This window comes from Pezoporus occidentalis, unplaced genomic scaffold (assembly GCF_034315485.1).
Source record: "Pezoporus occidentalis ecotype Australia unplaced genomic scaffold, CSIRO_AGI_Poc_V1 ctg271, whole genome shotgun sequence".
Taxonomy (NCBI): Eukaryota; Metazoa; Chordata; class Aves; order Psittaciformes; family Psittacidae; genus Pezoporus; species Pezoporus occidentalis.
The window spans coordinates 518,220-544,013 of record NW_026914622.1 but is presented as its reverse complement, the minus strand read 5'-3'; the positions used below and the strand labels follow the sequence as shown (position 1 = coordinate 544,013).

The 25,794-nt window shown below is 36.8% G+C and overlaps 2 protein-coding genes across 2 annotated transcripts in view; one reads left to right on the top strand and one right to left on the bottom strand.

Moving 5' to 3' along the window:
- Window positions 1–25,794, top strand: part of NXPE3 (neurexophilin and PC-esterase domain family member 3) — a 480,868-nt gene that overhangs the window by 86,971 nt on the left and 368,103 nt on the right. The gene's annotated exons all lie outside the window — the stretch shown is intronic.
- ABI3BP (ABI family member 3 binding protein) overlaps window positions 1–25,794 on the bottom strand; it is a 149,875-nt gene that overhangs the window by 70,212 nt on the left and 53,869 nt on the right. The window contains exons 9-19 of the mRNA XM_062624812.1: window positions 24,871–24,966; window positions 22,483–22,560; window positions 17,212–17,292; window positions 15,804–15,878; window positions 11,685–11,759; window positions 10,404–10,472; window positions 7,057–7,125; window positions 4,489–4,554; window positions 4,034–4,099; window positions 2,294–2,375; window positions 1,184–1,251 (exon numbers count right to left, since the gene is read on the bottom strand). Of these exons, the coding sequence (XP_062480796.1) occupies window positions 1,184–1,251; window positions 2,294–2,375; window positions 4,034–4,099; window positions 4,489–4,554; window positions 7,057–7,125; window positions 10,404–10,472; window positions 11,685–11,759; window positions 15,804–15,878; window positions 17,212–17,292; window positions 22,483–22,560; window positions 24,871–24,966 (825 nt within the window). The remainder of the gene's footprint in view (window positions 1–1,183; window positions 1,252–2,293; window positions 2,376–4,033; window positions 4,100–4,488; window positions 4,555–7,056; window positions 7,126–10,403; window positions 10,473–11,684; window positions 11,760–15,803; window positions 15,879–17,211; window positions 17,293–22,482; window positions 22,561–24,870; window positions 24,967–25,794) is intronic.

Genomic DNA, 25,794 nt, shown 5'->3' with positions numbered 1-25,794 from the left:
AAAAGCACCAATTTTAAACCACTAACAGAAATCTAAATTCAAATTTCAGGTGTTAGGGTCTTATCCAAATGTGCACTGAAAGCGAGGATTAACAGTGAACTCACTTCAATGAGTTTAAGAGCATGGTTTGAGCTACTGAATTAAGAACAAGCTAGAGATTATTGTACCTTGTCTAGCATCTGCTATTTCAAGCTTACTAGGTGTCACATGGCTTGAAAAAACAGCTGAATGCCATTGAAAGCTATAAAAATCCCAGGTTACAGTACCTGTGATTACTAGTTCTACACACAGGTTCTTTGGTTTAGAAAAAAAAATAAAATATTACAGGTTATAACATATTTAAATTTGCAGTGAAGAGGTCAACCCATAGTAAGCATGCCTTACCTTGACAATGGAGCAGTACTGTTTAGAGGGGGAGCTGACAAATAGAAGTGTAACCCAACCAAAGCTAGTAATACTTTAGATAGCATGGTCCACATAGTTTAAAGCTTAAGCGCAGAAAAAATAAAGGTAAAAGAACAAAAGAACTTCTAACACCATGCCTGTAAGAATGAAGTGCTCCAAAAAAGGCAGAAAAAAACCCAACCCTACAAAACTAAAAAGCACTGCAAATATATTTCTGTAAAAAAGACTCTCTTAATTCTCCTCAGTACTTTGCTTTCTGTTAAGATTTGTTAGTGAATTTTAATGTATGAGTACATACACACATAGAAAACAATGGTAAAATAAAGAAAACCAAACTCCACTGCACAGTAAGAAATACTAAGAAGCTTACTATGCTGACATAAATAACAGTATACAAAGGTGTATATCCATCAGAGTGTAACAATTAAGCTTGAAAGAAAAAAAAACAAGTATTTTTAAGATTTGTATCACACTTAAGGCATAATAATAATTAGGAAAAAAAAAATTACTTCATTTAAGTATTCTCAGAATAGCCCTAGTAGCATTCTGAGAGACAAATGTAAGATCAGAAACACTATCAGATGAGTTTCTCAGCAGTAAACACAAGTTATCATGTAAAAAAGGATACTTTTTCTATACTGATGGTCATGACTCAAGCAGAAAACTAGCATGACAGATGATCAAAATATCTGGGATGAACAGAATTACCAAAATTACTATCAAAAGATAGTGGTTTAACTGAAGTGGTTTAACTGAAAAGCTAATACATTACTATTACCCGTAGTTGTTGTTAGCACATGAGGTGTTCTGGAAAGTGGAGACACACATTTTTCCAGGTCAGCTGAACTTGTAACTGCAGAAAAAGGTAAATAACCTTGAGAGATAGATTCATATTGGTGCAGACACAGGGGGGAGGAGGGGTACCAGGTGCGGGGGAGGAGGGCGGAAGCTGGAGGAGAGATCAGAAAAAGATTGCTTTACATTAATGTGCAAGATGGCAACACCACTATACTACAGTTTCAGAAGATTTCCAACTTGAAAATAAATGAACAAACCCCTAAAGTTTTGAAAAAGTCACACGTCCCTAACAGACACAACAGGACTCCCAATTGATCTGTGTATGTCTAACATCAAAAACACTGTGATTTGACTTCACCTGAAAAAGAGACCTACATATTTAAATTACATGCAAATATGAATTTCTACAACCAGCTATTCCTAATACCAACACTTTACTTGTTTCAGCTGAACAGATATTAGTAGTTTGAGTTAGAGGTTTTGCTATATTACTACACATTATGTCATTAAAAATAAATTGTGGTATTTTATATAATAGACATAACATAAATTGACATAGATTTTGTAACATAGTGAAGAGCTAGGAAGTGACACAGAAAATTCAAAACAATACTACTGAAACATTGACTGTCAGGTTTAGGATAATTTTCCTTCACATATTTTGCACATTAAAATCTTGGCTGTGAATACAAATTTAATCTTAGATATATATGAACCCAGTAAGAAAAGTTCCAAGGTGAAATAATAACATAACTTGGACAAAAATCTTAGTAACAGAGAAAACTGCAAAGTGCATAGTATGACTAACAAGATATTTCCCAGGGTAAAACGTCCCAGTCAAGAGTATGTTTTCATAACTGATAATGACACTATATAACTGGTGGACCTTATAGCTGAGAGATTAAAACCACCCAAACAATATTGATTCCTGTGGGTTTCATATTTGATCCTATGACACAGAATATCATCATGTAGCTATATAGCCTAACTACCAACACTGCAGACAACACCAAGCAACCAGAGCAAACAGCATGTAACTGTAACATCCTTGACACACAAACAAATTCTAAGCTATGGAAGAAACAAATACAATTTTCCAGACTCTATGTTTGATATTTCTGCATATGCAGGCATTTGGGATGGGAAAGTAACATGATCAGAGTCCAGTGAAGCTGGAAAACAAAACAAAACAAAGAATTGTTTTTGGCAGCATCTGAACCTACAGACTGAACTAATTTCAGGCCACTACTAAGGAACTAGGGACTTGAGTCAGGAAAAAATCTCTGGTGCAGATAGAATGGATTTTCTAATGTCAATGTGCAAAGATGCACTGGTGATTTAAATGATAAAGAAGCTGTTGCAAGAAACATGAAGAGATAATCAAGACATAAGACACCATAATGAAAAAATATGAAAAAAGAACATAAAAAATAACTAAAAAAAGGGGGGAAATGCAAAGAAAGATTGCTTATGCCTTGCAGCACAAGATGTTACATAAAAAACATAGTTTGAAAACATTATTTAAAAATAGGAATAACAGAGATGTACAATTTCTGAACACAGAAAATATTCTCTTGCAGAAGAGAAGGCAGAAGGATCATAAAAGGATAATATATGTAAAGAACCCCAGCATCATGGGAAAAGACCCTAAAGTACATGACATACAGATAACAAAAATATAATATTTTTCCAGTGCCATAAAAACACCCTTCAGAATCAGTTTCTGCTTCTTAGGTGGAGACACCAAGAAACACTGACAGCACATCTCTACGATCCAACTGTGTCTCAGTGGGAAGGATACATTAATAAAGAAGGATACATTAATACAGTACATTACAATACTAACTTGCACTTGACTTCAAGTCTGGGGACTTACCAGCCTGCCCATATCATGCTTTTATTACCTCATGGGCCAAAAATTACTGCCAAGCCGCATGACTGGTCTTGCACACCTGCCAGTGTGAAAGCAGCTATCGCCATGAGCATCTCCACCCATTGCCATCAACTGCCATAGCCAATGCTTAAGTAAATACAGCTTTTCTGTGAACAGCAGTTTCAACCATACACTTATGCTTCACCCTTACACAGGCCAAAGAAAAACAACGGTTTGGCTAAAAGCACAGCAATAGCTCCTGAGAGAGCACTTCCCATCTGCACTGTGACCAGTTCTGTAAGAAATGCAGCATGGCCAGGCACCAAAGGCTGCCGGTGTTTCGGAGAAACATGCTGTGATTCACCAGAAGCTGAAAAGAGGCATCGTCCTTACAACCTTACATCCCTGATGTGACCCCAAAACCAGCAGTAGAGCAGAGCGCTCCCATTCCCAGGTACTGGCAACATAAAGGTGTGGGCAGATGACAATGGGCTGCCTTCAAAGTCAGCAGTGAAGCAACCAGTGGCTGCACCCTTGGACCTGCAAACACTGGTGGGCAGCTGAACCACAGAGCTGTCCTCTTGTGCCAACCCAGATCAGCACAGCCAGGATTTGCACCTTAAGAACGCTGTCGTATTTGAATGTGTCAGAGAAAGGAAGGTCTGCTACCAAAACAAATGAAGCAGGGCAATGGCAGACAAAGGCAAGGTGCAGTAATGTGTTCTCTACGCAAGCTGCCATTCAGTCCCCACAGAAAATGCTTGTCAGAAATGGAGAAGCGTGGGATGAAACAACAGAATCACAGAACAAGTGAGGTGAGCGCTTTGGCAAGCCAAGCTGCACCAAGTCTTCGTACTCTCCATGGAAGATGAGACGGATGCCAGGTGTTTTGAGGTGGGAGGCATGATAGGAAGAGACAAAGGGGAAAATGGAAAAAGAAGGGGGTTTGCTAGTTACCCATCACAGTTGGATGCGTTGTCAAGGAGGAAGGAGTGGTGGACTTCAGCCTGGGTCTTCGAGTAGCTAAGATCAAACACAGAAACCACCTTCAGGTCCTCACACAGGATGTTGTTGCATGGTTGGTATCAAGACAGAGCTATAAACAAGGAAATGCGGACCTGCTTGGAGCAGGCTTCCATGTCACGGCATCACTCCTGTAGTGTGCATGATGCCATGTTTCAACTGGCATAGGTAGCCTGAGGCAACAGAGTAAACCTAGAAGTGGAATCTCAGAAAAAGCAGCAGAAAAGCTTACAGATGGAGCAATTTCTAATCAGGAGCCATAAAGGAACAACCGCATCATTGACCCACTCTTTTGGACACCAAAAAATCTGAACTGGCTCCCTGCTGCAGAGAAAAGCATTGCCAAAGTAATCAGCGGAGGAAAGGAACCACTGACACTGACTATTTACCCTTCACAGTCCGTGTGGTTTTCAACGAAGCAGACGAGGTGGATTTCAGCTCCGGTCTCTGGGTTGCTGCAGTCAGACACAGAAACGACCTTGAGACACTCACACGGTTTTCCCACAGCAGCACAAGCAGCACTAGTTCACAACACCCCAAAGGTCCATATCTAGGTTAACACACCCCTTCTCCTTGGAGTACCTTGTGACTCAGTGATCAAATCAGCAGGTAATTGTCTTGCTGTGGTTGCAACTAGCACAATACTGTTAAACTCAGTAGCTAAATGACTCTCCATCATCAGAAAAATGTCTAAATGTCTACTTTACCAACACACGTCTGACACTTTCCCAAAAGATGTTACAAGACCAGTCGTTGCAGACTGAACGTGGAGCAAAGAGACCTACTTTTGAACTCAGAATTCAAGATGACACGTCATGCGTTCATCTCAAATGCAAGGAAATACGAATTCTAAATTCTTCCTTATTCCAGCTCTAAAGAATAAAATGCACATTATCATTTGAACACTCAGTCATAACTCCAGCTCTCTTTGAAGCTCAACAACTTCACCACAATTTTTTTCCTTACTGTTCTTGTCACTAATATTATTATTTTTACAGAGAACAGACTGTGTAAGTCCTCACCATTCCCCTGAAAGGCTTCATCTTTCCCCATGTCATATAAAAGTTCCCATTCTTTCTTTAGGTTAGTCACTGAATCATAGAATCAGCTATGTTGGAAAAGACCTCTAAGATCATCAGGTCCAAAAATAACATGCCTATTCATCAAGCTTGAACTTCATTGTGGAATGAAAGAGGGAAAAATTGTTTATGTCCTATAAGTAAACTATGAGACAGCTATACCACATCAATAGCAAGACTAAGAGGTAATAAAACTATGCTGCTGATATATTGGAACTACATCTACAGACACACAGGAATTTAATGACAAATACTTTTCCCCCTCTGTCCCTGCAAAAAGTGATGGAAAAAAGCATAGGTTCAAACATCAGAATCACATCATTAGCATGTCAAGTGTTTTCACAAGCCAAAGTGCATTAACAAACCTAGTATTGCTCAAAGCAGATGAAAATTTTGTCAAGTGATAGCAGGGGAAAAGAAACAAATATGAAATACCATATTTACCCTCCAATGTTCTTTGACTTGCAAGGTAAAGAGAGGTAGATTTCAGCTTTGGTCTCTGGGTAACTAAGATTAAACCAGAAAACTGCCTTCAGATATCACAGATGAACATTCCTTTTTCAAAGCAGTGTCAGTACAGAGTTTTAAATGAACGAAGCCCATATTCCATTCAGCTTTTACATAAATATCTGCATTCATTACAGCATTATTCTTTTTTTAAATGAGGGTGGCCTAGCTGAGTTAGTGTAGAATACAGACAGTTAGCCTTTTAGTGAACTAGACCTATAAAACAGAAGATTACAGAGGGGGATTGAGAAGCTTAACAATTATCTCATTGTCATTATTTATAGAAATGACTGACCACTAACACATTTGGCACTGCCACTAAAAGGGGGAAAAAGAAAATTCAAAAGTTATTGATTAAAATAATGCTTTTCATATATAAGTATTGCCAAAAAGAAATCATGCTGGAATATTGTTTACCCTTTACTGTCTTCCTGGTTTCCAGTGAAGAAAAAGATGTGGGCTCCAGTACTGGTCTTGGAAGAGCTAAGGTTAGAGACGGAAACTATCTTGAGATGTTACAGAGTCTCTCTGTAACAGCATCACTTTAATCGCATCCAGAAAAATCAGTATTTAAATTGTGGCTTATCAAGTATACTTTTCCTACCAAATAAATCATACAGCAATTTTTTGTCACTCTCTATAACCAAAAACCCCAACCACTAGTTGAACACTGTTCCTAGAAGACAATAATGGCAGTCATGATGTTCCAGAGCTGCATTTTAACTGCAGTAAATAACAGATCCACCAACTAATTTTCAGGCATCAAATATTTTCAAACTATTAATTGAGAAGTGGTCAACAAATATGTAACCAGAATCCCTGCCTGCTTCAAAGATACAGGCAAGTTTTTGAAATGACCACCTTATTTTATTTTTCTGATCTCTTCTACATTACCCTCTTCTAGCAACATTTAATGATTCACTAACCAAATCAATAACTGGCATTTCCTGTGATTAAAAATTCATGAGGTATTCTTAAGAACAGCAGCTAAATCTGTTTCCACCTATGGAGAAGCTTTTGCATCCAATATAAAAGAACCTGATATGCATAAAAGTAGCAGATTTGACATGTTAGCACTTAACCACTTCGAATAACAGGCCTCCATAAACATACAATCCTTCATGGAAAAAAAAACAACAACCCCACAAGACAATCTGTCCTATTGCTTACAAACATAAGAAAAAAAATAATCTTATCATTCCAGCATTTCATTCTCAGTATCTCAAATGTTGTAGCAGATGTAACTGCTATCTCTTCAGTTACGCTTTTATACAGAGCAACTTAGAGTAAACTCTCCGTTTAGGAAAGCATCACTGTGACTTTGAGAGACTGACTAGATGTCAGAACTACAGTGAAGAGAGATATCATTACCAGCTGAGATTGGTGACATTTCTGGCATGCTAGATGTTGTGGATTTTGAAGAAAAAGCCTTCCTTTCACCTAAATCCAAAAGGAATCTTGTATTAAAAGGCTTAATTGCCTCAGATCTACTATGGATAGCACAGGACTCCGCAGACAAATGCTGCATTGGTAAAACTGAAGTACAGGGAAATTTGCTTGCAAATCAGCTAGGCATTACTATGTCTTATGAACCGTTAGGGGGTGTGGACTCAACGTGGAAACCATGTGACTGAATTATTCAAACTGAAGAGGATCATAGAATGGTTACAGTTGGAAGGGACCATAAAGATCATCTAGTTCCAACCCCCCTGTCATGAGCAGGGACACCTTCCACTAGACCAGGCTGCTCCAAGCCCCATCCAACCTGGCTTTGAACATTGCCAGCGATAGGTCAGCCACAACTTCTCTGGGCAACCTGTTTCAGTGCCTCACCAACCCTCACAGTGAAGAACTTCTTCCTAATATCTAACATAGGAAAAATATCTTATTACTAGGAAAGAAATCTTATCACTACTTACTTATTTTAACATAATAAGAATTATAAGTTGTAAGAAAACACCTTTTGATCCAGAAAACAGTCAGTGGGTCAGCCAATGTAAAAGCTAGTCAAAACAACCTTTTCACAAGATTACACAAAACCAACCTGTTGAGTGCTTAATTCCCTTTCACAGTTAAGTTCTCCCAGCATAAAAAATACCCCAACCAAACCAAACAACAACCCCCCTTCCCCCACCCCCCCCAAAGGAAACCAAACCCAAACCCCAAACCGAGAAAGGCAGGTACATGGCTGGGAACCTCAATAATGAGAAAACCAAACCCAAGAAACTAAAGGGAACCCACATCTATGACCCCAGTCTTCCATCTACAAAGATGAAGGATGAGTGCAGATGAGATCCTGGTTAGTGGCAGCAGTAAGTGGGGAGGAGGCCCAGTTAGAATTTCTAAGGCCCGGTTAGAATTACTAAGGCCTAGCTAGAATTAAACTTTGCTAGGGATGTGAAAGATAACAGGAAGGGGGGGTTGGAACTAAATGATCTTAAGGTCCTTTCCAACCCTAGCTATTCTATGATTCTATGAATTACATTGCAAATAAAAGACAGACTAAGGACAATGTGGGCCCCCTCCGGAAGCTATCAGGAGAACTGGCTACCCTGGATTTGGAGAAGGCTGAGGTTCCTAATGACTTCTTTGCCTCAGTCTTCACTGCCAAAGGCTCTGAACACACCACCCAGGTCTTGGAAGGGAGACGAAGGGACTGTGAGAATGAAGACCCTAGGCCCACTGTAGAAGAGCATCAGGCTCGAGACCATCTTAAGAACCTGAACATGCACAAGTCCATGGGACCTGATGAAATCCATCCACGGGTCCTGAAGGAGCTGTCAAATGAAGTTGCTAAGCCGCTGGCCATCATATTTGAAAAATCATGGCAGTCAGGTGAAGTTCCCAACAACTGGAAAAAGGGAAATATAACCCCCATTTTCAAGAAGGGAAAAATGGATGACCTGGGGAATTACAGACCAGTCAGTCTCACCTCTGTGCCTGGCACAATCTTGGAGCAGATTCTCCTGGATGGCATGCAAGGCACATGAAAATCAACAAGGTGCTTGGTGACAGCCAGCATGGCTTCACTATCTGAAGGAGGACTATAAGGATGCTGGGGAGGGACTATTCATTAGGGACTGTAGTGACAGGACAAGGGGTAATGGGTTAAAACTTAAACAGGGGAAGTTTAGATTGAATATAAGGAAGAAGTTCTTTACTGTAAGGGTGGTGAGGCAGTGGAATGGGTTGCTCAAGGAAGTTGTGAATGCTCCAGCCCTGGTGGTGTTCAAGGCCAGGCTGGACAGAGCCTTGGGTAACATGGTTTAGTGTGAGGTGTCCCCACCCATGGCAGGGGGTTGGAACTAGATAATCTTAAGGTCCTTTCCAACCATAACTAATCTATAATTCAATGAATTAGTGGGATGGTGATAACTAAAGCAACACAAAGCTTCCAAAACCAGCAGCAAGGATAAAAAAAAAGGGGGGGGGGAGAAAAAAAAATTGCAACTAAATAAAGTCATCTTATCAATTTTATCCAGTGCTGTTTCTAATAAGTGAGGTTCTGTAGTAATTTTGGGCATGGATATTTCCAACTCAGTATATCTCCAGCTGCAGGGTGTGAAAAGGGGTAAGTAAATACCCCTGAAAAATAACTTTATGTAAATAAATTCAGAAGGAAGATGAGAAATTTTACCCTTGACTGCTCTGCAGAGTGTTTTTAAAAATTGCTGTTTATTTATTTATGAACTCAAACTTCTTTTTCCAAGTATTTTCAATACCTTCACTAACTAGTTAGCTGAAGATAATAGTCTAGTTTTTGCAAGTGTGCAAATGTTCACAAAAATTTTGATAAACAATGTATATATAGTTTTACATGTACTTAAATAGCACCTGAAAAAACAGCTGTACAACTTACTGTACCACTTAAAACACATCTTTCCAGGAAGTTAAGAATTCTTCAGAAAATTTAGGAAAAAAATGTGATCTGGGGAGGTTAAAGTCTCTTGGTACCACTTCATTAACTCAACTCTCAATTTCTGTCCCAGGTATCCCATGTAACAAAATGAACGAAGTTGATTTGAAAATCATTGCCTGGGAATAAGATGCAGTGTAGCAGATTTGAACTCTTGAAAACTGTACTGCAATGCCAAGAACCAGTAGGTTATACAGCAGAGGGCTTAATAAACTATAGTTGCATTACTCAGAGTAAAGTGTTGGGCAAGGAACTGCTTTCCTTCCCCCTTCACCACCTCCTACCCCTTCCACATTACCCTCATCTCTTCTGCACATACTTGTTCATATTCAAGCTTAAAAAAATTAAGCATCCTCACATCTCAAAGGTTACAGAAAAAAACAACTACCTATCTCCAAAGCTGTAATCCAAGGTATACCTTAGTCAGAAAAGGTCTGGACTGAGATATGTTTACTTTCTTATTTCAAGACAATACATCAGAAAAATCACAGCAAAAATGTGTATGGGCATTGAAAAACAGACAGAAAGAGAGAATGAAAACAATTTCATCAGTAAAAAAACTGTAACCGTCTTAAGCTTTGAAAATTTTAAATCTTTTCCTGACACATCCATTTTATCAATACTATAGTCTTTGTTTAAACTTGTTCTGTGAGGATGCTGTTACAGGACTTGAAAAACTAACACATGGGGCAACACACATTGCAAGCAAGAAGGAACAACTGTCTGAAATCATAAACATGGAAGTAGCACCAACCAACCAAACAGAAGGGTATGTTTCTGAAATAATAGCACTATAATTTACCAGTGCCTCGTATTTCTGAAGCTGTAAAAGTTTGGGGAGTAGAAGTAACATGAAGAAAGTCACGTGAAGCTGGAAAACAAAAATAAAAATAATGTTGTATTGTTTTGAAGTGGTAAGAACCATCATCCAACAGCACCATATTATTTTATGAGCTGAAGAAACTTCTAGGTAATATTTAGCACATTGTGTTCTGCAGAAAAATAAGACTCTGAAATGTACAATAACCAAGTAAGTATGACTTGAAAAAAGTTCCAAAACCATACATAAATGCACAGATACATAAGGCAACGAATTACCAAACTGTCAGCAGAATCACACAAAAAGAAGCTGAACTATAGAGTTAAAAAGAAAAATATAAAGCTGCTCAAAAAAGAACAAATTACAAAAAATAGTAGCAAATTGGGACTGCATGGAATTTTTTTCTAGAATTCCAAGAATCAAGAAGGAGGACATATTGGTGCTGAAACTGGAAAAGGATGACAAAGCAGGAACTGTACCAAATGAAACATACAATATGTCTGTTGTCAAACATGAGAATGGCTGATAGTTGCAATCAAGCTCTCCTTTATTAATGGATTTTCTTCAAAAATTAATTTCTTCCAAAAATGTATTCGTCAGGCATCACACTATTGGCATGTTAATGAAGTGAAATCTTTCCAACTGGCTCTCATCTTACTTTGTTTTTTTTTCTTCTTTTGGATAACTGTCAGTGGCCCCAGGTAAATAACTAGCTATTACAAACTCATCTATAAAATAAAAGAAACCCGTCACAGAAATTATCAAAGGACCAAGTAGTCAGTGTCTGAATCTTCAATGACATGTTTTCATAGTGCTAGTTTTGAAATCTGGGAACTTACAGTTGTGCCTATGCTTATATAAAAAGGCTAAACACAGAGCTACATTTTTAAAAGATGTTGGAATTTCTGCAGTTTCCATTCATTTTTTAGGACTGAATACTTCAGCAAATCAGGATATTACACTTATGAAACACAGGTGAGGACAGGCCTATTTAAATTTAGTATTTACTGTAAGCCCAATTGAATTTTAAAGCTAAGAATTACAGGCTGTAGCCAAACTACATGTAAAATCCTCCAAACTGCTAGTTCAGTTTGTCATATAAAATGTTATAAACAAACCTGCTATTTGATACAGCACTTTCATACCTGCAGTTACTCTTCATTTGCTGAACAAACTGTCAAACTGAACAAACTGTTTAATGAGAGGCACTGTCTCTGAAAATTCCTATCTGCCAAGAGGATTAATCTTATGAAAAATTGTTACCAGATCTGGTTGGTTGCACTTCTGTGGTATAAGATGTTCTGGATCCTGAAGAAATAGGCTGTGTTTCCTCAAAAGCTGAAAAAAGAATCTGAGTTTAAAATGCTGAGACCTGTGATTTAATGGATTAACATCAAGTAGCTTAGTGAAGGCTGTTCAACTTCAGATGATGATAATGCAAAGCTAAGCAAGATGGCAGATGGCCTGAGACACAAGACAATTGTGTCATGGCAAGAAGACATGACGGCTTGCAATACAGACTTCGGGCCCTGAAATTTGACTTTCACATGCCTGAAGGAATTCTTATCAGCAAGGAATTTTATCTTATTAAATTTTCTGGGATCAGTTGCAGCTATACAAAAAGAAATAAGCTAACAGTGAGATATGACAACACTGTCTTTAAAGCTGTCTTTAAATCAGTAACAAATATGTTTTTCAGCTGGTCACACAGACAAAAGAATGGTGAATAAGAAGCTCTCTGTGAGTGTTGGTAGTCAAGATTCTAAAGCAGATCTCAAAATTACCATTTGCAGATCTACGTGATGCTAAGAAAATTGAAAAAAAGTCACGGAACTAATCTGCTGATTACCCATCTCCATCTCTCTGGTTTGTGAAGAAGGTAGAGATACGGATTTCAAGGCTGGACTCTGAGTAGCTAAAAGCAAAGATGAAAAAAAAAATATCATGATATCAAGACGGTGGTACAAAAATCTTATTTTTAACTGTAATGAGCAATTTTTTGTTTGGTTTGAAGGTCTCTTCTTTCTACTAATTTTTACCCTAATCAAGCTTTGACATACATTATCTTATAAAGCTGAATCCATATTACTTAAGAGGTTTCTCTTCTCAGAGGAGCAGCTCCAACCCCAACTCTCCAATCAAAACACATTTGATCTTCACAGCAGTCACATGTCTGCATAAACTGTTTACTGTTATACTATGTATAACTATTTTAAAAGGAGATGTAATGGGAAAAGATAAAAATAGAGAGTACAATGAAGTCAGTGAAACAATCATGAAAGTAAACAGCATCCTTTACCTGTTATGTTGTAATGACAACTATTACAAAAACCTTACGGTTATTTCAGTTTGAAGTATGGATAACCTGAAGTGTGCTTTAACGAAAACAATGAATCAAGGCAGAATTGGGCATTCTTATCTAAAGACTATTATGAATATGTTTCCACCATGTGCCAGTTTTGCACTACTGTCCTGCTTCTAAGAACCAGATCCTATTCAAATGTGTGTACAGGTCAGTAAGTACCATTCTTTCCCGTAAACTTATTTGCACCAGTCACTTATGCTTATTTAGGTTATGATATATTTGAAAGAGAAAATTTCCATCTTTGTTTTTAGTAGGTCTTTATCTAGATGAGTTTTCCTGAAAAGCAGTTATACCGGAATTTTAAAAACAAACTTCTCTGAATGCTTGGGATTGAGAAAAACATTCTCAGCTAGGTGTAGGTTTCATTTCTAACACAGGCAATATAAATATAACCCAAAACATGAACAGACTTTTACTTCATATATTGGATCTGCTTTCCTATTTACTTTCAATCCAGCTTATCACATTAACAAATATGATCTCAGTTTACTACCCTGGTATAGCTGGACTCAGCAGTTGGACCAGATGATCATTGTAGGTCCTTCCAACTGAAACTATTCTTTTCTGTATTTATAAGGAAAAAAAAACCTACCAACTAAAGCTGTATGATTCACAGCTTTTGGCAAAAGCTTCCATTGATGCATTTATATCCAGTAAGAACTATGAAAGATCTCCCAAAGACATCAGAGCATTAAAGGCATGTTAACAAAGTTATCTTTTCAAAAAAAGACTGAATTCAAAATACAGCGACCACACAGATAGTTTATAAAACAAAGGAGATGTCTCCCTCTGGTACAATCAAGATAGAAAAATAGAGGAAAAAAAGCCATGAGGGGAACTAGGGCAGAATACAGGTCACACACGCTTAAACTTCAGAAATTAAATTTTGCTTTCTTTCCTGATTTTGTGACAGCAGGTCATCAAGGCGTGAAGAGGCAGAGCGCAGAGAAATCTAATCCATATGAACCTCACCTTTGCTCTCACAAAATATTTTTGACTTCAGTACTGATTTCATGGGCAGCACAGATGCTCCAGCTGACCCAATGGCTGGGCCCAGCTTCACATAATTAAATAACACTTTTGCTAAGTGAAACAATTTGGCAAAAATGGAAGACATGAAAACAAAACCAGAATAAATACTTGAAAGAAACATGTACTGTGACTCAGCTATTACTATTTTACTTTTATCCCTGAGACAAACACAGATTAGGTTATTGTGCCCCAGTAGAAAGCAAAAATACTTCTCATCCCTAATAATCTTCAGGTTTTCAGCCACATTATAGCAAATAGGTCCTTAAATCATTGTATCTCTCTCTCTCTTTCTCCAGTGCTGCCTCTAACTGGATTTGATCAAACTTCTTTCACCACAGTGAAAACAAATATGTATCTCCATCCCCACAAACATATCTGGAAAAGAGCCGTTAAAAATTGTAGTAAATTAAAAAAAAAAGATAGTTAAAAGGATTTTCACATTCTTGAGAATTTGTTTCAAATACTCATTTCAAGAAATAAGGGAAGTAAGGGTTCCTGGAAATTATTTTAAAATTTGGCAGACTGCAGTAAGTAAAAGTATGCTGCCTAAATAAAGCAGCACTACTACATAATAACTTCTTGACTAACGTTGAATGAAATATAAGTCCACACTGATTCAAGGTCACTCGTTAACTAGTGTAATAGCTATTTATATAGATAGCAGCAACAAGCAGTTTCAGCAGAATGAGACATTTAGGACTAACACAGTGACTCAGTGTAGAGAAATAGAGGTCTGTTATGTAAGCACAGGTCTTGAGAAGGGGAGACATAGGAAACAGCAAAGAAGAGTACAGGCATGGGATAATAAGAGATGGGGAGTAGGAATTGGAGACCCAATGCCATAAACAACTCAGTGATGATGTATTATAAAAACTGCACACCTGAAGCTGGACAAAATTTACTTTGAGTTAACAACAAGAACAGAGAAATAGCATCTAATACAATAGGCACCATTTATGCTAAAATCAGATGTAAATTGTCTCTCAACAGAGGGGAGAGAGAGGGAGAAATCATCAACATGAATGTCATATTCCTCCCAGCACAGGACTCCAGATGCCTATAACTTGCTGAAATATCACCACTCCCCACCGACACAAGCATGAATGCACCAAGCTTAGGACCCAGAGATAGTGAGTGGAAGGGTGAGCAAAACACCAGGAAAAAGGGTAGAAGCTAAAGTTTTCTGTTACTGTTTTAACTACGTTACTGCTATTATTGAGGCTTTCTGTATGGAAGGACTCCACCTGCATTAATATTCTTTGTTTTACTCTAAGAATCAAACCTAAACTAATGATGATTGTTGAACTATATAGTCCATTAAGGCATGTTCCCTCTTTGCCCATAAGAAGATTTTGACCCTAACATTTTGACTCTAACACAGGTAAAACTATTTTGAAAATGTGAGCAGTGCCATACTTTCTCAAACATCAGGCCTTTCCAAAGTGTTCTGAAGTTCATCACCAAACAACTGATGAGAAATAAGCAGATTTATGTATATTTAAACTGCAACATCTTCTACAAATTATGGCACTATTTAAACAGAACATACAAGTATTTGGCAAACTGCATGAAAATCCACAGAACTCATGTTCAATGCAACAACACTCCAACTGTGAAATGCAGTCTCAGAAGCTCATGGTGTAGAGTACTTCTAAGAACATTACAAAACTAAGAGTACAGATTTTAGCTAAATATAAACTGCCGTCATCAGACTGTAGATAAAAGTTATCCCATATTCTCACAAGATTTTGTTTGTTTGGTTGGTTTTTAAAATGAAGCATTAATCTGGAGAATCCTGTCACAAAAATAAAGCAAAACCAGGCTTATAATGAAAGAAGAAATTTGCAAATTCTGTGAAGAAAAAGCTAAAGCCTACCACATTTTATAGACAGAATATTATTGCAGCTGAAGAATTAAAACCTACTAACCACAGAAACAAAAGAATTAGATAATTTTCTGCTGACGTTTACAAAGAAAGCAATTACCGAGCTCTGTCAGTGGACTTTTTGGAGCATCAGAGATTCTGGATCCAGAAGGAAGAGGCTGTATTTCATTAGAAGCTATAATAAAAGAAATAATCAAGACTTTAATTGATTAAGAACATTACAAGGCACAGCATGGATCTATACTTTGGCTTATAGACCACTCACTCCTGAACCCAATGATATTTAATAAAAAAAGAAAAAAAAAATTAGTTCCAACCTAGGAAAAAAATATCCACACAGCTTTCTCATTTAAAAGGATGTGTGGAATTGCAGAAAGAAATCATCTTTCCCCTAATAGTAATATCAAGATCCATCAATCACAGGGATTTAGTAATGAACATCCATCACTAACTATGATCACTTAGTTTGAAATTAATCACTGACCCATCTTGATTAAATTTTGTATTTTAATCTTTAAAAGCATGGCAGAAAACCAAGCAAGGTTCATTATCCTTAAAAAGAAATTGATCAAAGTTAGAAAATTTGATTGGCCGATGACTGAGCTTCAGGAATTACTGAAAATCCACTTGTGACTGTAAAGGAAAAAAGACAAGAGAATATGTAATTAACATGAATCAATAGGATTAAGTAAAAATACGTTTATTGAGAAGCATTAGCAGTCCTCTTCATGGGAAGATCTGTATTTCAGTCCTGCAAATGCTGATGATCTTTTCCTTTATCGTATATCATCCTGTGTGTATGTCATCTGGGCCTTAAAGAAATCTAAGCAAAGTTTAGAAAAAAAAAAAATACAACCTCAAGTTTAGATTTGTGTTCAGAATTTTACACCATTTGGGGGTTAAAATACAGGCAACAAAATCAACATTGGAGAATTTAGAATTCTGAATGCAAAGAAGTAAGTAGATGCTGGTTCAAATCCCAGAACTAACAGTACTATTACTTTGATCAGAAATCTCTCATTCTGAGACACTCTGAAAAAAATCAGTAAAGTTCTTTTTTCCTCCAGGAACAAATACAATTATATCATGTCACATGCAATACAAAACTTTACTTTTGCATCACTATTGATGCTACCTAAATGAACCTGTCAACAGAAGAAAAACAAGGAGGTAATTATTTCAGTTTAATCACTGAAGTTAATTTTACTGATGGAAATTTTATGTGATGTCAGTCATACAGACCACATAGACAGAAAACATTGAATCACCTCATCAAATCCGCTAGTAATAACCGTACGTATAACAGCCACAGTTCAGCCAGAGCTAGATGCATCCTAATTTACATTTCATGTGTGAATTGCTGGAAACACAAAGGGAACCAGAAATCACTAATTAGGACTTCTTTTGGAGCAATAAAAAGGGAGTGTAGCAAGTAGCAGAAAAGGTGTGCTGAAGGGGAAAAAGGCATTTAATACACAAACAAGGTAAAAAGCAGCAAAATTAGTTACCCAGTATGTTTTGAGTTTGCACCAATTTGGGTTTAGGCGTTGATTTAAATTCCTCAAGTCCATGTTTTTTCTCAGCTTGAGCTAGAAGAAAGAAGCTTTATTTACTTTAGAATCCCTTTAAACTTTTCTTTACCTACTGGTGACCAGCAGCATCAATATAGCAAAAAGTTTCAGTATTCATTAAGTTTAATAAAAGACCATTTTAATTTTAAAACACAATAGAAGAGAGTTTTGTTTATTCCAGCATGGTCTCCATGCTTTTTCCACAATCTACTGAGCATGGTTTAAGCAAGAACTGATCAGGTAGGTTTATAAGGTTCTCCTTGCATTTCTTAAAGAGAACATACCATTTTCCACATTATGCATAGTTACATAAATGCCACTACAGCTACAAGTGTTACACTATTTTCCGCTTTTCAATGCCACAAAAACTGGAATCTCCACAGGTGCTGCCTTGTTGGGATCAAATTCAGCTTCTACTACATCAGTTACAGCGCTGTTACTTTCACTGCAGTGGAAGGCGTTTTTTGTTCTAGAGTGAAGTTAAAGGAATTTATCCTTATGAAGCAGTGGATGAAAATTCATCCAGAAAAGCTCCACAGTTAACAAACCTCAGAAGTACTTCAAAAGCTAGCATTTCTTATTGGTGAAATGCAACCATAAAAAAAAACAACAAACCAACAACAGAACAAAACAAAAACCTCAACAAAAAAAGCTAATACAGAAAGTTAGAACTCATTATTCTTTGGGTTCTTTTTAGAGGTCAGGTGGCTTACACTCATATAAGGTATGTCTCTTGTCAGCTAAGTTAGCTGAGCAAGCTGAACAAAAAATAGCATGCCTACAATTGGGATAAAAGAAAGCAAGGTCTCCTGCAGTCTGCACAGGACATTGAGGGATGATATGAAATAACATCAGACGTTTTTGTAGAAAAAGATACAAGAGGCAGAAAGCTTAGGATTTAAATGTAAAGAAAGAAATGCCGCTATTGTCACAGCATGGAATACAGCAAGAATGATTTCAGAAAACATTTCTTAAACAATTTTCCCTCTAACTTCTCTTGACCTTCTCATTCATGTTCCTCTATTCCTCCACAACTAGAATTAAGATATTCTGAGGGAATCAATAATCTCACTCCTTCCCATACCCCACATGAACACAAGGAGAAGCCTTCAGGAGCCAGAAGGACAGTAGAAGGAGCAGAACTTGGGGAAACATGTCAACAAATGAATTATTGCCACTAAACATTAACTCTAGATAATTTTTCATTTCAAGCCTATTCTCTGTTTGACAAAGGTATTTTGATAGATTTCTGATATAATCTGTTACATAAAGAAATAACTTGCTCTTTTATAATTTTTTTTTTATTTAAAACAGTTCTTCCATGTCCTAGACAGCTGTGCTGTTATTTCTAGCTGTTATTTTATTTCAGTTTCCCTGTGAAGTTAATGAAAGTGCTCACAATTCAACTGAGAGAAAAAAAAAGCAGTGGTAGTTTGAGTTATATTAGACACCATTTTAAAGATCGAAGGGGGGGTGGGGAAGCATTTTGAATTTGTGCTGTTGTGTTAAGGATAAATTTGTCCTAAGTGGAAAATATCGTAACAAGTCTGGAAAAAACAAAGCATGAAAGAGCTCACTAACCAGTCTTTCCATGGAAGTGCATGCCAAGGGAGGGGAGGCCTGAAATTAAGAAAATGATGGGATGCCTGGCTGACAAATACACCAAAACCAGTTACTGAACTATGTCACACCACAAAACACTCACTTTGACAAAGGCCCAGTGGAATAGAGGCCCAGCTCACTGAACATTTCAGCTTGTTGAAATAATTCAAGCTCCTTTCTTCCCTTCTTGCCTGACTGATGACACAATGGCTGCTACAGCACATGGCTCCTTTTAAATCAGTGTTCCATTGTCAATTCTGGCACCAGTTCTTAAAACTTTCATAGCAAATAATTGCTATGCCTTAACTTTCAAATAGTGAAGCCTGGATGAAATATAATGAAGTAGATCCTATTGCTAAACTCAATTAATTGTGCCCATGTATCACCCTGTCCTTCAAATACAACCCTTGCAAAATGCTGGTGCTCAGATCTCTCGCTCAAAGTCTGGCTCAAATGCTTAAGTATTCAAGTTATTTTTGCATATGCAATGACCAGACTGAAATGACACTTGAAGAACTTACTTTGTCTTTTAAACAATTTACTTTTACTTCTCTATTTCCTGCCCCCTTTTTTTTTCTCTTTAACTGAAATATTGTAACCACAATGAACACATTCTTTAATGTAAATAGTGTCATACTCTTACATCAGCACTGTGATCAAGAAAGAATGACTGAAAGGAATGGTTACCACAGCAAAAGATACGGAAGTAAAATCACAGAGGAAGCATGGAGAGGAAGATGAAAATTATTCTAAACATTTCAGTAAACAAATAATCGTATGGTAGCTGTAAGAATATATTAAATTTCAACAAATGCTTCTATATCGCTTGGCACTAAAAAGACTCTGCTTGCTCAATTATCATGCAAAATGAAACACACCAGTAACTTAAAAAACATATAATTCTGTGTTTATGGTTAGAAATACTGCATGCCAGGTACATAAACATCATTATAGAACACAAAGGAACTGGAATGGACTGATTCTCTGTTCCCCAGGTGATGTATCACTTCTGGCATCACATTTCACAGCATTTACCTGATTAACCAGTAAATTCCAGCACAAGGATGAATTATTTTGGCTAGATGAATGCATTCTTGAGGATTACAATTTTGCAGGAGAGCCAATTATAAATTATCTTTCATTTCTAATTTTCACAAAATGGCAAATTCTGTGAAATGTATTTGTAGATTGCAGTTACTCAGACAAGGCAATTAATTCAGTAAAATAACTGCAGAATCTAAGTCTACAAGAGACCACAAACTATAAATCAAAAAAATTTGAACAAAAAAAATTACAGTTTTTTAAAAAGTATTCACATTTTCAAATGTGAGGCAGTCTGTTTGTTACACAAATGCTAAACTTGTCATGTTCAGAGCTCCCTTTGAGAATAAATTCCTTTGGGAGCATCTTTGTTTTCCTCTTAATAATTAGGATGAACAGAAAAGAGCTATTCATATGAAGGTTCTGCAGCAAGTAATTGATGGTTAAAACTAGAATTTAGCAAACACATATCTACTGAATGAAAAATAAAATTCCACAAACATTTTCAAAGAGAAAAAAAAATGGTTTGTTTAGTCTAAAAGATGGTTGCCAATCATTACATGAGTTTGCTGCATTATTTCATCCCACACTTCTTTTACTCCCAAATATTCTTTGGGAGGGTTTTTGTCTACTTGTTTGCTTTAATTAAAGACTGAGTTGGTCTCACGACATAAAGTATCGTATCTTTGATATACATATGGAATAAAAATATCCACAGTCATGTTTAAGGGCAGTATCTGTGTGAATTGTGTGATATTGTCCTGGGTTCAGCAGTAGCAGTCATTTTTCTCCTTCTTGGTAGCTGGTGCAGTGCAGTGTTTTAACTTTCAGCTCGGGAACAGAGCTGATAACAAGGATGTTTTGGTTTGGCCAAGGACTTTGTGAGCCTCATGCTCTGCCAGGGAGGAGGGGGAGCCAGGAGGAAGCAGAGACAGGACACCTGACCCAAACTGACCAAAGAGGTATTCCATACCACAGCACGTCATGCCCAGGATGTAACTGGGAGTTAGCCGGAAGGGCTGGGAGACTGCGGGGTTGGAGGAGGTATCGGTCAGAGCTTGGTCGGGCTGGGGGGGCGAGTTATCGGTCAGCTTGTGGTGAGATGATGTATTCTCTTCCCTTGTTATTTCCTTTATCATTGTTATCATTGGTGGTAGCAGTAGTGATTTGTGTTATACCTTAGTTACTAAACTGTCCTTATCTCAACCCGTGGGAGTTGCATTCTTTTCGATTCTCCTCTCCGTCCCTCCGAGAGCAGGGGGAGGGCAGAAAGGGGGGGGGAAGTGAGCGAACGAATTACCTGACTGGGTTTAAACCACGACAGATATCAAAAGAATAATGTGCTACACAGTTTCAACCAGCCAGGAAATACTTTCTATATGGAATAGCGTAATGCCAGCAAGACAACATAATATGACTAAGCTAATCCAAAGCACACCATCACTATATTGTTTCCACAAATTCCTTTTTATTTTTAAGTCTTGCCACTGTTTAAGCCTTCTTTCTCCCTTTCAGCAAAGAAGTTGACAGAAGTCAACTACTGTCTCTAATGACAGCAAAATCAAGACAGCAAGCATAATGAAGTCTCAATTATAGGATAAAAGCCAAACGACAAAAAATGAAGGTAGGTATATGACTACTGAAGCAATTTTAGATGTGGGTTGATAAAGTAGATAGTGAGTCTCTCTTCATCATTTGACACAAAATAATTGAGTTCTGTCCAATCTTTTTCTCAGATCACAAATGTTAAGCCATAGGGCTATACTTGTCTTATGACTTGATAAAGTAGTCTATGTTGCACTTGTTCCCTAAGCAAAGGAAGCCAGTAGATCATGTGAGTTTTAAAACATCACTTCGTGTTTTTTAACAGTATAAGAAATTAGCATCTGAGTAAGTCCTTTTAAATAAATGATATTTTTTCAGCCACAAGTAGATGATAAAAAACTTCAGTCTTCAAAATATACAAGGTAAGATACATTTCACAGTCATATAACCTTGAATATGAGTCTAGGATCAAATTTTATATCCCTTTCCCATATATGTGAACAGCTTCCACTTACATTAATAAGACCAGTAAGTCCACAAAGACAGTGTGGTCAAGATTAATGTGATCAAAACTGAACTTAAATGGATCATCATGCTGTTATCCTCTAAGCCTCTGAGCTTGATACAGTGATCATTCCATCTTAAGGTCACGCATGCATTTTGCATAATCATACTATCATCTCTAATTTGCTTCTTCACATATTTCATGGAAGTTAGAAGTTCAAGGCGCATCACCAGAAAACTCATTTTGCCATGCTTCACAATTTCAAGGTATCCGGCACCCCACAACGATACGGTTGTAAGTTTTTTATAAACCTAACAACTTTCCCCTCAAATTCAGATTTTATTCAGACTTTTATCTACACCTGCCACTCATGGTTACTAATTCAGCCACATTATCCTCCTGTTTTCCCATTACCGCCTTTAACCGCAGATTGAGCAACACAAAGATGAAGTTAATTTTAGCTAATATATTTGGAAAAAATATTCCACAGTTTCTAAAAACAGAATTTTCATTACCTGGGAGAGACTCTGGAGAGATTTCTTGAACTGCTGGTGTTTTGGATTCAGCAGGCCACACTTGAGTTTCATTCTTAGCTAAAGGGACAAAATGTAAGAGAGTAATTGCAAATCTGCTCTGTTCTACTACAGATTTATTTTTATCCTACTTCAGTTTGCCAAAGTAAAATGAAATGGACAAATGTGGAAAGCTGAATACCTTTAGGAATCAATGAACTTCCACTGTAAACTCAGTACAAACATCTATCTAGGTATGTTAAACACGTGCTTTTTTAATTTGTTTTGTTCATTAAATGATTCCTTAAAAATAAAATTTACAGCATGGAAATTAATGCCTTATGAATCATTACTTTCACAGCGCAAAATAGTCCTCAGTGTTTTTCATTTTCTAGCATTTCAAGCATTAACAGCAAAAATGCTTTTCAAAAGTCAAAGATGCAATATAGCTCTAAGCATTATAAAAGAATAGTCTAATAAATTTTCAAATACAATGGAAATTTCATACTAGTCATGTCCTTATTTTCAGTTACATTACTTCTAAAAATTACAGTAGTATGACAATAGCCTTCTATTTCAACAGATAGAAAGATATTTCAGCAGTGGATATAAGAAAATTAATGAATTTTGACTTGAATAATACACTTGTGGGTTTTTTTTTCCACTGAGGACTAAGGCAATACACTTTGTATAGTAAGATTTTTACTAGTTTTTATAGAAAAAAAACAACAACAAAAAAACCTTTGAGAATTCAATCAGTATGATATTCTTTGATGCATTATTTTGACTTTTCTAAATAATACAGAATTAGAGTAGTTGCAGTGTGTCAGCAAACTATAATTAGTCATAACTCCGCACACAGATAAGTCTTATTGCATTTTATTGTAGACATACATCATTCTCAGACATCAGTGAAAGGTATCTGTATAGATTTGGATAGTATGTCTTCTTGTCAATTATATTATACATTTAAACTCTTTCTCAGAGTACTTTTGCTTTACAAGCAATGATGCTTCCATGTTTTACACTCCTTTGAAATCCAGTAGTTATTTGTGTGTATACCAATGTACTTCACATTCTCTATTAAGGAACACATAGTAAGTAGAACAGAACAAAACATCACCTCTCTGCTCTGGTTATTTTCACAAAGGTGTCTGTGTAAACTACCATAAAAAGTAGCTCCAAACTGGCACTGCACCAGCTATCTATTTTAGACATATCTGAGCATTCAAATTTAGAAGTCCAAGTTCTACAGTCAGCCTGCTGAAGAAGCTTGACATCTCTAGGTCAACTGAAGTTACCTTTGTCTTTTTTCCTGTCTTTTGCTCATTGTCACATTCTCCCATTTTTACTGTGCATACCTCTTATGACCTTATACCTTCTACCTTCTTATACCGTATGACCTATCTGAAAAAACAGTATTGTTTTCCTGCATAATATTATTTCTACTTCTTACTCAAACACATTCAAATATTTTCCTACTATCTAACTCTACCCTCACATGTACACTGTATCTTAACAGGAACAAGCACCGCTGTTTAATTACTGCAAGGCAAGCCAGCCTGAGAATATGCCATGGCCATCAATGGAGTAACAGAATAAATTAAACAAAGCAGAAATAAGAAAGGAAAAAAAAAAGAATAAAATCTGATGCAGTTGTTTGGAGTTCAAATCAAGTATTAAGCCAAGCCAAAAGTCACCAGCTCCAGAACTCTAGTCTGTGAAAGAAGTACTGGAGGCATTATTAAGGTTTGTGATGATAGTTGAATGCTAGTTTGCAGATCTTAAACAAAAGCCTCAATTAATCTTGTTCCTGTGGTTTTCAGGCATATTCAAAAGATCCACATGAAACCTGTACTGGAATGTTCTAATTTCTGGTTACCATTTTTCATTGATTTTTCATTGATTTAATTACAGATAATAAATAAGACTCTCTTCATGAAACAATTTCTCACATACACTCAAGCCAGGACTCATATAATTAAAATTCACTGAAAATCCAGTCTTTCAAATTGACATGCAGACTTTCATTTTTAAAGACATATATTGAAAGATATAACCTAGGAAAAAAAAAAAAAAAAGAAAAAGCATAGACTGTAAAACAAAACAAACCCCCTGAAGTCCATAAAAATAACTAGATTACTCCTCTTTTCCATGGATCAAAGCTACTTCAAATGGCTGTGAAATACCTTAAAACCCCATTGAGATGTTTTAAAATAAGTAGATTTCTATGAATTTTTGTAAGTGCAAGCTAATCATTAATTAGACAAATAGAAAAAAATAAGGTAAAGGAGGAAAAAGAAGGACTTTTCTTTTTGCACATATGATCTCACTTTGTTACACTTCTGATACTGCTCATGAACAATACAAGCTTAGTTCATTTCTGCTTACCCATTTTTTTTGTGAATGCTTGATGTATGTCATCTATTGGCAGGAGAGGGGGAAGTTTCTGCTGAGTTTCATTGAGACCCGGAACAATGAGATGCACTACACAGAAAGATGAGTGTCATTAATTCCAGAAGGGATGAAAAATACAGTCTACCCTCTGAGATAGGTGAGCAAGTACTACTGAACCACTGGGAGTTTAGTCTGATTATCTGACACATTAGTTAGTCTTATTCAGTAATTATCAATCCTATTTGGTGCTATTTCCTCTTTATATCACTCTTTGTATTACCATTTCACAATTAATCAGAATTGAAAACATTCAGTCCTGGAGTTCTGCTGTATAACAAATGCTTGGACATTCTGTCTGGTGGGCCTGGAGGATGCAACACTAAATATGGTTAGTGAGTATCTCAGTCATAGAAATACGTTAAAACTCTCACAAAGCAAACTTAAGCCAAAGTTATGCAGCTCTATAAAGTATGTCCATATGTACAAAGGACTAAACACCTCCCTGAATCCAGGAACAAATTGGTCACGAGGGACATGATGCTGTGAGCCTTTCCTATCTACTTCAGACAGACCAGTAGTTCACCACGCTAAGCACTAGGATAGTCCTTTCCCTATGATAGTCTTTTCCCTATTTTTTCCCTGGTTTTCCCTATCTGTTCTTACAGGTCAAACACAAACAGAAAGCATGAAAATGAATGCCTTCATAGAAACAGTTATGGCCGAGATCTAACGTTAAGCTCTAGTTACAAGGAAAGTTACAATACACACAACTATAGCCTAATATATCAGAGGTTTGCCTGTATGTATACTACCTTAAAACCAAAAAGAAATAAAAAGAACCCCTCATCTCAGTAAGATCTTTGCCACAGAACTTTATTGAATTATGAAAGAAGTTCTTGGCTTCATCAATGATAATAT